This window comes from Zonotrichia leucophrys, chromosome 27, assembly GCF_028769735.1.
Source record: "Zonotrichia leucophrys gambelii isolate GWCS_2022_RI chromosome 27, RI_Zleu_2.0, whole genome shotgun sequence".
NCBI lineage: Eukaryota > Metazoa > Chordata > Aves > Passeriformes > Passerellidae > Zonotrichia > Zonotrichia leucophrys.
The window spans coordinates 157,786-171,590 of NC_088196.1; the positions used below are offsets into that span (position 1 = coordinate 157,786).

At 43.5% G+C, this 13,805-nt stretch overlaps 1 protein-coding gene across 9 annotated transcripts in view; it reads right to left on the bottom strand.

Annotated features, from left to right (window-relative positions):
• Positions 1 to 863: 863 nt before the first annotated feature.
• The window catches only part of TLK2 (tousled like kinase 2), a 42,997-nt gene continuing 30,055 nt past the window's right edge, over positions 864 to 13,805 (bottom strand). For all 9 annotated transcript variants that reach the window (XM_064733579.1, XM_064733577.1, XM_064733578.1 and 6 more), the window contains 10 exons: positions 13,689 to 13,755; positions 11,732 to 11,829; positions 11,271 to 11,352; positions 9,514 to 9,605; positions 8,384 to 8,473; positions 7,738 to 7,907; positions 6,174 to 6,312; positions 4,993 to 5,104; positions 3,982 to 4,089; positions 864 to 3,510 (listed from right to left, as the gene is read on the bottom strand). In XM_064733579.1, the coding sequence (XP_064589649.1) occupies positions 3,337 to 3,510; positions 3,982 to 4,089; positions 4,993 to 5,104; positions 6,174 to 6,312; positions 7,738 to 7,907; positions 8,384 to 8,473; positions 9,514 to 9,605; positions 11,271 to 11,352; positions 11,732 to 11,829; positions 13,689 to 13,755 (1,132 nt within the window). In that variant the 3' untranslated portion in view covers positions 864 to 3,336. The remainder of the gene's footprint in view (positions 3,511 to 3,981; positions 4,090 to 4,992; positions 5,105 to 6,173; positions 6,313 to 7,737; positions 7,908 to 8,383; positions 8,474 to 9,513; positions 9,606 to 11,270; positions 11,353 to 11,731; positions 11,830 to 13,688; positions 13,756 to 13,805) is intronic.

Sequence of the window (13,805 nt, forward strand, 5' to 3'; positions counted from 1 at the left end):
TGCAGGACGATGATGCTGCTGCTGATGCTACTGAAGCATCTTTGCTGCCTCTCCTGGCCCAAATTTGTCACATCATCTGAACTGGAACAGGGGGCTGGAAACAATCAATTGCAGCACCAGAGAGGGAGCCAAGCTCAGTCAGTGTTTGGTTTCACTTGCACTCACTGAGTGTGACTTCAGGCACAGTGAAGGTCAGGTCAGGTTTGAGGAGTTAACCTGGGGCCTGGTGACGGTTCATCTGAGGAAGCAGCCCTGGCTCCTGGGGGATGCCTGGGGATGGTCAGCACATGCTTGTGGAGGAGCAACAGAGAGAGTTGGGCCCCAGCACTCCCCACTCCAGATATAAACAGACTCAACATCTTCAGCTGCCACCATCCTTTTAAATTTTCTGTTGTGCATTTTTGTAAAGCTGACAAAGCCCAACCCCAAGAAATTAAAGAAGCTGAGTTTCATCACTGCTCAGGGTGGTTATTGTGGGTGACTGAGAGGGGAGATTTGGGTGTCCAAGGGTTGGGGAGTGGATGGGGGGTTGTGACTCACAGATTATCATAAAGAGAAAAGGTGTTTTTTTTGTGTCCTCGACTTATATGGCTTCTAAAGGGCAGGTGCTATTCTACAGGAAATGAGGGACAAATCCACCTCAGCTTTCTAATTTATGTTCCAGGACAAGATCAATATCAGTAATTAAGTGACTCGGTAATTTTCAGCAATTCCCCCTCTGATGCAGAGATCTCACTGCTCTGAGCTATGGAATACACCCTTCCTCCATCGTTCCTCATCCTGTCTTGTGTCATCTCTGTGCAGCCACTGCAAGAGAGCTCATGCCAATGCCAAGAGCAGAAAAACAGTAAAAGCCAAGCAAATCAGTTTCTTAAAACTTATTTTAATATCCATATCTCATCTGTTGGGTAGAGCCAAAACAGTCTGGCCTGGTTTAAGTTACAAATTCTTCATACACTTTAAGTAAATGAACAGTGTGGCAATAGGGTCTGTTATTGGAAGTGAAACCCATCTTAACAAGGGAAGTGTTGCAGCCAGAATTCTACCAGGGTTCTTCCCTGCTATCAGCCCCAAAAAGCCGTCACTGTCCCCTGGCTCTGAATGGGTGTCGCACAGCAGGAATAAATGCTTTTGACACAAAACTAATCACACCCACAGAGATGCACACACTGGATGGCCAAGAAACAATGGGACCAGGATAGAAAAAAACCCTTTTAGAATTCTCCCCGATGTGGACAGATACCAAATCACCAGTTTCGGCAAATGGGATGAAGCACCAACCCTGATTTCTCCTGACAGAGGCTTAATAAACATTTTGAAGCTCCTTGCTGGACAATTAACTTCTGGCTTAGAGCAGCAGGCATGGAAAGGGCTAAGAGAGGATGGCTGAGGATTTAAAGATGCAGTATTTTTGTTCTTTGTATAAAACATTACAGCAGTTTAGACACCACCCTAAATGCAGCTGCAAGGGAGTAAATCCAATTAGAAGCCCAAGAGTCACTACAAAAATAGTAAGGAAAATCAAAGCAGCAGTTCTCCACTTCCCTGGCCTGTTGCTTAACTCCAACAGACTGCTCCATTTCTCAGTTAACAAGTTCCTGATCAGGTTTAAGCACAGTATTTGCAGATGATGGCTTACAATAAGGCGGACAAGTGGCAGTTCTGAGTGCATGATGGGAGAACAGCACTTGCCAGGAGATGCCAGTGGGGTAACAGAACCACCCAAACAGCCTGCTACAGCTGTGGGTACAATCCTGGAGCTGTCCCACAAAGGATCCCCCAGCCCACAGTGGTGCAGGGACTGGGTTGGGAAGTGTGCACAGGGTGGTTTGTTTTTTAACCAGCATCCTGAATTGCAGTAGTGCAGGGCTCGTCTCCCCCCGGGACAAACTCTGCTCCTTGACACTGCATCTTTAAATATTTCTGGCTAAGAACTCCCGCCACATGTTAGGAGCACTCCAACCTGGCTGCCACATGTTCAATTGCTGCGCTTTTTGTGTTTTCAGTTTTCCTTCTATGTGGGAGGGAAAAGGAAGCAGAGTGGGAGGCTCCCACTACACAGCAGGCAGATCCAGCTGAAGGTAAAGACCCCTCCACACAGATTACAGGAGGGAGACAATAATTAGGGTGTTTGCTCCTTTCAAGAACATTATCTCATTCCCTGCCATCTGAAATCTGATGCAGTGATGGCAGCAAGTTTCACAAGTCAGCAAGTTTGAAAACTGTTGAGGGAGATAGGAAGCTTTGCTGCCAAGTCAGCCAACAGAGAGGAGCAGACAAAGCTTCAGCTTCAGAACACTCTAACATGAACAAGAGCAATAGAGAGCTGTGTGGGCACAGATCAGACCTGTGACACCTGAGCCATGCTTCAATCCCCACTTGCTCTCTGCCTGCCAGCCAAGATCAGGCTCACAAGTGTGGAAAGCAATGTGAGCATGATGGGCTGGGTCTGCAAAACCAGCAGCACTTCAACACATTAAAACAGTGCAACCGTTGGGAGAGCAATGAAGCAGCAGCTGAGACCTTGTGGCAGCCTGAGCTGTGATCCACTCTGATCACAGAGTGACGCAGGCCTGTCCTCCTAGGGCTTCACCACCCTCTTGAGAAGGTGAATCATTCCTAAGAGGCTGTCCCAAAGGAGCAGAAAGCTGCACCAGTTGCAGAATGGACACTGCCACATACCTGCTAATACGGGTTTCACTAAGACCAGAAAACTGTTTTCTTCCAAAAAATTGTTATTTTAAAAAAATTGAAATTAATTAGGGGTAAAACACTAACTCTAGTGCCATGAACAGGCAGGATCAACTTTTTTCCCCTCCAAAGGGCAAAGAGTCATATACCATCCCCAGCTGAACCTTGGTGCTTCGAGCTTTTCAAGGAGATGTTACCTAAACTTTATTAAAAGAAAAAGAACAATGTTTAAATATCAACACTGGACTAGCCCAGTCTTTTTTCCAAAGTCCACATTCTTCATATGAAGCACACACGGCGTCCTGGATTCCCCAAGGCTGCACGTTCAGAAGTTCACAGTACATGGAACCATGTCTTTTTGTTTATTTTTTCTTCAGTTTCCCCTCCTTGCTCAGAGCAGCCACCCTTTTGTGGTCACTGAACTGGATAAACCTCAAGCCATCTCCTATCCACATGGCTCGGCCTAGATGCTGAAGGCTTTCTTGATGAGAGTTGATGTTGTCATGCTCTATGGATGGAAAAAAGCAAGAGAAAAAAGCACCTGGTACAGGTTTCTTGAGACCCTTGTGGATTCCTCTGTTCCAAAGGTGTTTCTGAAAGTCTTTTTGCCGGTTTCTCAAGCAGTTTTTGGCCTATTATTCTGTCTCAGTTTGAAGAGCTGTTATTGGATGATCCAGAGGTTGATGCAATTGCAGCTCCAGCTGGGCTGCTTGTGGATACAGATTTGCGGATGTGAGGCAGCAAGTAGGGGTCACAGGCCAGCTGCTGGACATCTATCCTGTCCTCCTTCCGATAGGCCAGACACCGCCTGATGAATGCCTGCAGCACCCCAAAGCCAAAGCAAGAATTAGTTTCTATGACAGAAACAGGAAGCTTTTGATTCTTTGGGAGTGGGGCCAGTGTGACAACCTCAGTGCCAAAATTCCTTCCCTAGACACAGCCCAGCTCCCGCACTAAATTTCAATTTGGACCAGGAGAAGCATGGGCAGAGTCACCCAGTGTTCAGTGCTCAGCCTGACAGCTGCAGTAATCATGGAATCACAGAACGGTTTGGATTCTTATAGCTCATGTCATTCCAACCTCCCTGCCATGGGCAGGGACACCTTTCACTACACCAGGCTGCTCAGAGCTCCATCCAGCCTGGCCTTGACCACCTCCAAGGATGGGACATGCAAAGCCACTGATGACTGTGTGATAGGTGAGCATTAAACACAGAACTCCTGCTGGCTTTATGAAAATCAGGAGGCTGGAACTGCCTGTGCTGCCTGAACCTCAAGCAGATTTAGTTACCTTTGCTTCTGGTGTGACTACTGGTTTTGGAGGGAACTGCACCTCAGTAGCTTTCAGGATTGTGTTCTCCTGCAAGATGTCCTGTTGTGACTGGTTGTGACCGAAGGGCTACCAAAAGAAACAAAATGTCGTTAAAGGTTGGTGACAGGCATAAAAATCCCATAGCTCTACTGTTTATCATCACCTGACATCAGCATTTTTCCAGCCAAGCAGCCCACAACTGCTGGGAAGGTGCTGCGGATACCAGAGAACCAGGACACATTGCTCCCATGCTCCAATGAACAAAAGGGATCAAGCTGGAACATGCCTGGCTTGCCCAGCAGGGATCTCCACCTGCTTCCAGACCTTGTGGGTCTGTTAGACCATTGCCATCCACCTGAGCTAGCAGAGATTCACCCACTCATCTCTGCTGGGTAGGTCCCATGTGTCTGACTGACAGCACTGAGCAGCACGTGTGTCAGCCCCAGCTTTCACAACATTTAGTTACCAGGGACTCCTGAAAACAAGAGCCCATCGACTCCTTTCCCTTCTCCATCCTATCTTTCTTGTTGTCATAAAGCTGACAAATGACCTTTTCCTGATCCACGCTTTTCCCTTCCAAAAAAGTCATCCTAAAAACTCCTAAAGTGGGTCTACTTCCCCCCCCCCCCATAGCACTTGCAGCCATCAAGACCAACAAAGACTCAGGGCATGGAAAGTGTCACAGACAAGACCAGACCAAAAACCTCACATGACAAATGACACACCTGTCCTGCCCAAAGCAGCCTCAGTGGGAAAATGCCCAGTGGAAAGAGATGTTCTGCAGAATGTCTTTTCTGAAGGAAATGCTAAAGGTAGAGCACAACACAGCCTAGTCTATGCTCCCCACTTCCATTAGCATGCACTCTGCCCTGGAACTGATGGCAAGCAGACAAGGGAGCACATTCTAAGTCTGTGGAGAAGGAAGCAGAAGCCTGGGTTGCCTCCCAAAAAGTTTGGGAAACACCACTAAGAAATTAAACACCTTCTTACCTTTCTGCCATATAGACACTGATAGAAGATGACTCCCACTGACCAGACATCAACTTTATTTGAAATCTTTGGAGGTTCTTTCCCAACCACAAAACATTCTGGTGGTAAATACCTGATTAGAAGGAAGTGTTAAGAAGTTATGAGCAGCAGCTTCAAGTATTATCTATGATTTCCTTTGGAACAGAAAATTCTATGATCAGATACTGGCTTGGGACTCAAGGGTCCCATTTCATTCCTGTGCATCTCTGGGCCAAGATCACCAATGCCTACTCCTTCTGGGAACAGTGATCCCAAGGACTCTCCAGACGCTTGTGTTCTGAGCTAGTCAGCACAGTCAGTTTCTTTTCACCAGAGCACGTAAAACAAGCCCCATTCTCTTTTACCTTCACAACTTGTATTTGCTGTTGAAAGGGCTTGGCCAATAATTCCACAATGACAAGCACACAGCCAAAATACATATTTCTAGAAACACAACCCCATATGCCATGCCCCAGTTAAAGACACTCAGCTTCACTCAGGGTACAGCTAGTTTAATTTTTAGGAACAAAACAAAGCTGTACAACACAGAATGGCCGAACAAATTTTCTGTTGCCCATGGTGACAGTTTGCAGCTTGGGTGACATCTAAGAGTCACACTCGGTGGCACTCACCAAGTGTCTGCTCTCAGCCAAGGGCGATACAGTGACACTTGGCACAGAAGACAAAGAATTGCTGAAAACATGACTTTCAAGTGAATAGACAACACCATGAGATTTACGTATTTTTCGAGAGCTAGCTAGGGATCATTACCTCCTAATTTCAGAAGAATACTCTTTATCTCCCTGATCCACCTGAATTTTCAAATAGATACAGTATTTCCCTTGTTCTTGCTTAAGATGCGAGACGGAGCCACTCTGGATTGTGAAAGAGCAGCCAAGCCTCACTTCAGAGCTCGCTATCTCAGCAGCATAGGCAGCTTTTCACCAGCCTTTTGAATATGAGCTGGTTTTCAAACACTGACCTGTTGAACAGTAAAAATCTGCCAGCCTCAAAAAGAGCTGTGTGACAACAAAAACAGTTGCCAGGGTCTCAAACCTCAAGTGTGTCCAGTTAATAGCAGCACACACAGAGCTGACACACTTCCAAAGCTGTTTATAAACTGCTCTTGATCTTAACTTGCAAGTGCCCCAGAAATTGCTTACCAGTAAGTACCAGCCCCCTGCGATGTCAGCTCCATGCCATCAACTGAGTTGTAGCTGTCATCGTCCATGATTTTGGAAAGTCCAAAATCTGTGATTTTTATCTCTCCACATGCAGTACCATTGACTAAAAGAATGTTACCTAGAGAGAGGAAGAAAACAGCCCTTAGGATACAGATTTATCAAGAATAAAATTGCATTGAGCCCTGCACAAGGACAAGGGACCTACAGTGAGCTGCACCAGATGCTTTAACTCTCAAAATCCTGAACTTCAGAGACAACTCGGGGACTACCAAGTGCTAGAGCTGATCTGCTTGTCTTGAATGACCTAAGTGATCTCATATTGCTTGGAGCCTCCAGATCCTGAGCCCTGTTAGCCAAATGAACTTCAAGCCCAGGCTTTGACCCCTCCCAAAGATCTTGTTGGAAGGGCAGGTCAAAAAGGAGGATTAAGGAGAGAAGTACACATACACAGTTATGACTCATTCTGCCCGTAAGTTTTGACTTGCCCTGTGTCTTCTCAACATGCCAGAAATTTTCTCCTTCCTTACAGTGACTTTCTAAGCTCAAAAAGGACAATTACTGCTTAGGCAAGAGTCTTTTATAAACCCATCAAGAAGTCAGATCATCACTGCTTTTCTCCAAGCCTACAATAAAGTAGCAAAACTGTGTGTGATGGCAGCAGATCAATCACAGCTCTAGGCAGCTGCAGGCAGAACCCACACAACTTGGGAACAGCCGGGGAGGAAACGGGGTCACTACAACCAGTGCAACAGCACCACCTCCTGTACACATTCCTCAAGCTGATGCAACAAACCACATCACAAACCAGTTACACAATGCTGATGAGGTGCCACCAGTACAGGGAGACCAGCTAGGGATAATTCATCCATCTCTTTGGGCAGTTTACTGGATTAGGAAAAAAGCTATGTAGCCAATATGCATCATTGCAAAATGAAGCATTTCCATTTTCTCCCTTGTGGCTCTGCCCCAGCAGTAAAAGGAAAATGTACAACACCATCTGGGGAGGATCTTCACCCTGGCAGATGTAACTGAATTAACTCAAAGGCAAACCTGAGCTGTCTGATTGTGCGTCCTCAGCTTTGGGAGCTGACACACAATATGAAAAAACAAACATTTCAAAATTAGCTTCTGCCATCAAATTCTCAGCCAGATGATTACAGAAAGAATAAGCCAGAAGAATGGGAACATGAAGTAATTGTGGGAGACTTTATGAAGCAATAACAAGCTCTTGAAGCGGAATACAAGCAGGACATTAAGAAAACTAACAGAGCCACTTGGTGGTTCAAGGTCTCATTCTTGAAAATGTTACATCTCCTTGTTTTACATGTTACTCCTCTGTTTTATGTTGCAATTCTGGCAGAAAACATCCTTTACACGCTTTCCAAAGGTTCTATGCATTTTACATTTTTTTTTTTCTTGCTGCAAGTTAGCTTTCCCAGACAGCCCTGTCTTCTTTCTGCTGTTTGAACAAAGGAAACTGCCTCATATTATCTGTAACCCATTACATTTCCTTAGCATCCTTAAGCATGCCAGCACCGCATACCTGGTTTAAGGTCATAGTGTATGATGGGAGGTTTGATTTCATTTAAGTATTTTAAAGCATTCACAATCTGCATGATAATGGATCGTGCCTCTTTCTCCGACATTAGCTTGTGCTGTTTCAGGTAGAAGTCCAGATCATTCCCCTCACAGTATTCTAACACTGTACAAAACCTGAAAGAAAAACAGGAGTTGTTGCAATTAAGGCCCCTGATATAAACCAGAACACTGTTACTGCTTGTCTGTAACTCACCCATTTGGCCAATATATTACATTAAGAGTCCTTCAGCCTATGAATCCCTTTCTAAAACTAAGCTACCAGGAGCACAGGCCTCAATGCTCAACAGTACAAAGGTCCAAGATTCCCCATAGAAGACCCAGAGGCTGAAAGCAGAACCAGCTGTGGCATTTGCCCAGGGTCAAGAGCAGGATTTACCAGTAAAGCACCACATCTGACAAAATACACCACATTAGTTTGTGAGCTGAAGTCTCCAGAAAACCAGTGTATGCTGTAAGTACACCTTGGTTATCTCAGCAGTGAAGTCTAACATTGGTGTGGACACCTTCTGGACTTTCCTGAAAAAGTTTTAAATACTTTGTCTTTAGTGAATTGGTCAAACGATGGGAAAGGACAGAGCAACACAACTTACGAGTCAGTATCCAGTGAGAAGTAGTCATATAGTTTAACTATTCGAGGGTGATCCAGTTCTTTGTGAATTCTGTACTCTCTACATGCATGTCTGAAAACAGCAAAGTCTGAGCATTAGTCATACAAGTAACTTAATTCTAATTTCTCCAGATAGTGAATCTAGACACACCACACAGCATCCAGCTTCAATCAAACCCATGCACGTTCCTCAGACAGCTTCAGACAAATCAAGTGAAGGAGGAACTGCACAGAACAGCTCTTAGGAACCACAAAACCCCAGTGCAGCTCCAACCCTGGCAATGCTACAAAATAACTCATCTTGATTAATGGTACTGTGCCAAAATAGAATAGCCTCATAAATCCTTAAGAGATTCAAGAAAGCTCAATACAAAAATCAGCAAGTTCTAGAATTCCATGATGCTTAGCAGCCTGATTTCCAGGCTTCAAATTCAGCTTAATTTGTCCCAGTGACTTGTTGGGGAATTAAGAACATAGCTTTATCTTGGATAAGGCTTGGCTGTTACTATACAGAGTTATCTAACCCATGGCATTAGGGAGCAAGAGTTACCAACAGCAAAAAGCTTTCAGTAAAGAATTTCTTCCCATGAAGAAATTACTTTATTTTAACCCTGCTGTCTTTCAGGCTGAAGCCATTCCTCCTTTGTCCTGCTACTCCAGGCCCTTGTAAATAAGTTTATTTTCATCTTTCTTGCAGGCTCCCTTCAGGTAGTGGAAAGTCACAATTACGACCACTTATTCTAGGAAACAAAGAGAAGGGGGAGGCTTCCAGAGAGCACAATGCAGGTGTGTACCTGAAAGATGGGGAGGAAAAACTATTTCCCATGGAACTGCTTGAAGATTTCAGAGAGAAGCCACTTCAGCACTTTTCTCACAGAGCACTGATGCTTTAAAATGCAGAGGCACAGGGCTTATACAAAACTTTGCGTGCATATGCACATATTTAAAATATTTCTAATCGACCAGAACTTTTGCAAGTAGCTACTGGGATAGAAAGTGGCTTTTGAAATGCAGCAAAGATAGGAAAAAAATTGGCAGCCTCTTCACAGGCACTGGATAACCAAATGCAGGAGGAATTGGGAACGTTGCTGGCTGCTTTACAAACTCACTTACTTGTGATAGTTTTCTTTCTTCTCATCCCTCCAGTTCTTATTTAACTGGTGTATTTTCACAGCTACATATCTCTGTTCTGTTAAATCAAATGCCTGCAGAGAGAAGAGCTGAAAATCAGTAGGAATCACAGCCTGAAGTCTAATACTGCAAAAGCAGACAAGCTCTAACAAACCAACATCCCCACCCAGGAAATCAGCATTAAAACAGTGAGGGAAAAGCAAACCCACATTTTCATTTGATAAGTTGCCCTAATGAATTCAAGCAACTTTGAAAACAACTGAATATTCTGCACTTTGATCTGACCTTCCCCATGGGATCTAACTCACACTGCATTGATTTTGGCATTTTACAATCAGAGTTGCAAAAGGACCAGGAAGACTAAATTACCAAAACATAGACAGTTTTTATACTGGGAAAGACCCTGCTATTACTCCCCCAAGTCCAAAATTCATTTTCTACACCTGAGTTAATAAAAAAGAACCCTCAAAATACAGAAGATTTTTCAATGCTTTGTTTCACACTGGTAGCTCAGCTCTCCAACTTAAAACATCATGTTTCAGCATATGTAAAAACTGGAGAATTCAAGAATTCAGCAGAGCTGTGTGATCCTGTGCTTTATCCTTCCCTCCACTTCTTTATTATTTAAACAGTCCTTAAAGAATGGACCTCTGAAAATGCACTCACGAAGCAATGCAGAAAATCTTCTACCTTGCCTGAGAGCAGCAACAATAATATAATGATTTCCAGGCCAGGACAAAATGCTGTGGTAAGCAAACAGGCATAATGTGTGTTCATCTCAAAAGTTGTCACTTAATTCCTAATGCTTAATAGATTGGCCAAGAGGAAGGGCTACGACTTCTTTGTTTTAATAACAGTTACAACTCTTAAGAGCAGGCAGGTAGGAAACACTCATGCCCTCTTGCTTTCATCTGTGGAACCCAAACTTTCTGCTTAGTCAGCAAAGCAGTTCAAAGTACTCAGACACAGCTCACACTTTTCCCCTCCATCTGAGCAGTCTAGTCCCCTTAGTTTAGGTTCTTATTTTAGTGCTGCATCAAAACAATAAAGCACATGAAGTTTCCAATATTTGCACTGGCACAATTATTTCCATTCTAGCCAAATGCAACATGAATTCCAAACTTCTGAGTACAAATGGGGTATACTGAGAAGTGGAATAGCTCTAAGTGTAATAGTCAAATAACAAGAACCAAAGTACCCCAGGTCTTGGCTGTTAAAGAGTGTTGACACCAGGAATTCTCAGCTCTAAGGAATTCCCAAAACTACACAAACACACACACATTGCCCCCAGTCTGCTATTTCAGAGGGTGAAATGAAGGCACAAGAAAAAGAGGCACAAGAGCCTTATAGCCTCAGGAAGTACAGGCTTTGCTCTTATTATTGGAGCTATTTTCACTTACTTACAGAGATGTTCAGACTTGATGTGCCATCTCAGTAAGGCTTAGCCACTGCAGGTACTTGTGCACAGCATTTGAAGAAACAAATGGTTTGCTTCTCTGTCCTAACAAAAATTGAAGACTTGGTGCAACACTTTTTGACACTCATTTCAAGGAAATTTGACCCCTGAGGACAAGGTGAGCACCTGAAAATCTCAACTCTGATGTCTAATACAAGCCAGATGCACCATGAGTTTTGTACTCCTTTCTTCCCTCCATAACTTGTACAGCACTGAGAAAACAAGAGTAAAAAGTCTGCTTCCTGCAGATCCAGATTACACGAGATTGCCATTTCCAAGTTACCTTATATACTTCACTGAAGCCACCTCTACCCAGAAGATGTAGCAACAAATATCTATCATTTAGCGTTGGATGGTCTTTAAATCTGGTAAGAAAGACACAGTGTAAGAAGACAGAAACAATGACCTCCTCTGCACAATAAATTACAGCTACTGCACAGCTAAGAAATTACATTTTCACTTTCAGACAGAGAAATATAATTGTGTTAATGACTGACAAATTTGATGCTATTTGATCACTCTGCACTAATGAAAGGCTATTTAAGGGTACCTTGATGAATGTGGAAGCCTGTCTTACATGAACTTAAAGCTACACCTGTACCACCCCACAATGAAGCGACTATTGAGTTATAAAATCAGTTTTAAAAGGATTACGTAAGAGATTATGAAAAGATTGTTTCTCGTTATGAAAAGAACAAATAAAAAATTACTTTAAGTTCTTATCCCTGAATCCTATGTGCTTACTGTGAATTATCTTCATTGTGTATCCTTTTCAATTCCCTGATGTGCAGATTTCTAACCCTCTCTAGTCGTTCCAGTTCTGCCTGGATCTCAGCTTCTTCCTGCACAAGGAAAAACCAAAAGGAAAACACAACACTCTGTAAGGTACTGCAGCTAGTGTTTCCACCTGACTTATGGAAACACAAATGGAATTCCACTTTTGAAGAGGTTGTTGGCATAAAACGTGTCTGGGAGATCAGAGAGATGGTCAGAGTCAATTTGCAGTCATGTGGCGAGTAACAGGAATGGAAACTGACTGGGCAGTTCTATTCACACCTACAGGAGGAGACATATCTTTACACCTCCTTGCTTATAATAGTTTCTGTAATTAAGAAGTCTTGTTGCTCTGGTCTTGCTCTTTCCCCACAGAAGTGCCATGCAGCTGTTTTTGAAGGAATTTCAGTTCTGGTGGGACAAGAGAAAGAAGACAACCCTCAGCAGTTAGTGCAGGGATGTCAAGATGACATGTGGGATGGGGCAGCATCTGGACAGGATGGGAAGTGTGAGAGAATGACATTATATTCTACTAGTGGTAACTACTCAAAAAGGTCAGAGTGTTCCTCAATGCCACATGGGAGTTCTGACATAGTGTTTGTCTAGCTGGAAGTTTTGGTGCCCTCAAAAATTACATGAGAATTCACATCACTGTGGCCAGGGCTGCAAATCTCAATTCAAACATGCTCCCTGAGCAGTACAATTTGTGTATGTGACTCAGGGGACACTGTTACCCATCTGTCTTGTGACTCTGCTCCTTTCCTTTCCAACTAGTTCTATTTTTAGACATAAAGAATGAGCCAGCTTCCAAAAGTGGAGAAGTGTAAGCACAGCTTCAGACAATGCCACGATCCCAACACATTACTTCGTTTTCTATTAAGGTCCATTTCCAAATGGATTCCTCCATTCTAGGGTGGCAATGTTATGCCAGGATAGATGGACCTGCAGTTAATCCCCTGGAGCAATATGGGACCTGTAGAGCCACCATGCCAGCAGCATTCTCTTGCCTGTGTCACTTCTCTTTGTTCACAGGTCAATAAAGCATAATGGGCAGACTGTCAGCAGATTCTGGGCGTGCAGTAACCTTTCCCTTCCACAGAAAATAACAAGGAGTACAGACACATTAATGAGGCCTTGCATTCAGCTTGTGTGTCAAGGTTACAGGAAAAAAACTAAATGCAGAGCTCGAGCACCACCTGAGAAAGGAAGAGGCACTCCAGCAAGACATTTACTTCTTCTTTGGTTCATTTCCAAAAGAAAACTCCTTGACCTTAGCAAAGATCACACCTAACCAGGAAATGGCAGAAGACATCTACATTTTTTCCCAATATTTCATCTCTTGAAGTGTTCCAGAAAACTTATTTATAGGTCATTGCAATCACTTTCAAGGTAACCAACAGCTTATTTAAATATAACCTCACCTGCAGGTACAGTTTCTACTGAGGCCAAGGTATTTGAGAACAAACGTGCAGTGCTGCTGCCTGAACAGGACTGGCTTGCAACAGCCCAAGAGATTTTATTGGAGTGATAACACTGATTACTCAATATTGCAAAGAACTGAACAAGTCAATGACTTGCATTTTTTTGTTGTGTTTTTATAATTTTCTTCCCTTGGTCCATTCCTTACTGTTCCCTCATGTTATACACATTCAGAGTTCACCACTAGACAGGTCACAGTGACAGAAGATGTATCAAAAAAGTAGAATTTCTGCACGACAACCTAACTGTAAGAACAGAGAAAGCTATTTATTGAAGCAAAGACCATCTTCTGTGAATATCACTGCCCCCAAAAAATTATTACAAAATTCTGGCTAATCCTTACAACTGCAAAACCCTCTTGATTATCAAACGAGTAGTGACCTCTACAGAGAAATGTTCTTGTTCACAGAATACTGCACAAAAAGCCTTTGCTGCAACTAGTTCTTACCTTTTTAAGATGACCTAGCCGGAGTTTGAAGATTTCCTCCTGTTCATGGTATTCTGCTAATGTTAACCTGCAGGAAAAAGGAAGACTCAACACATTAGGTTTCCAAACATCATAAAG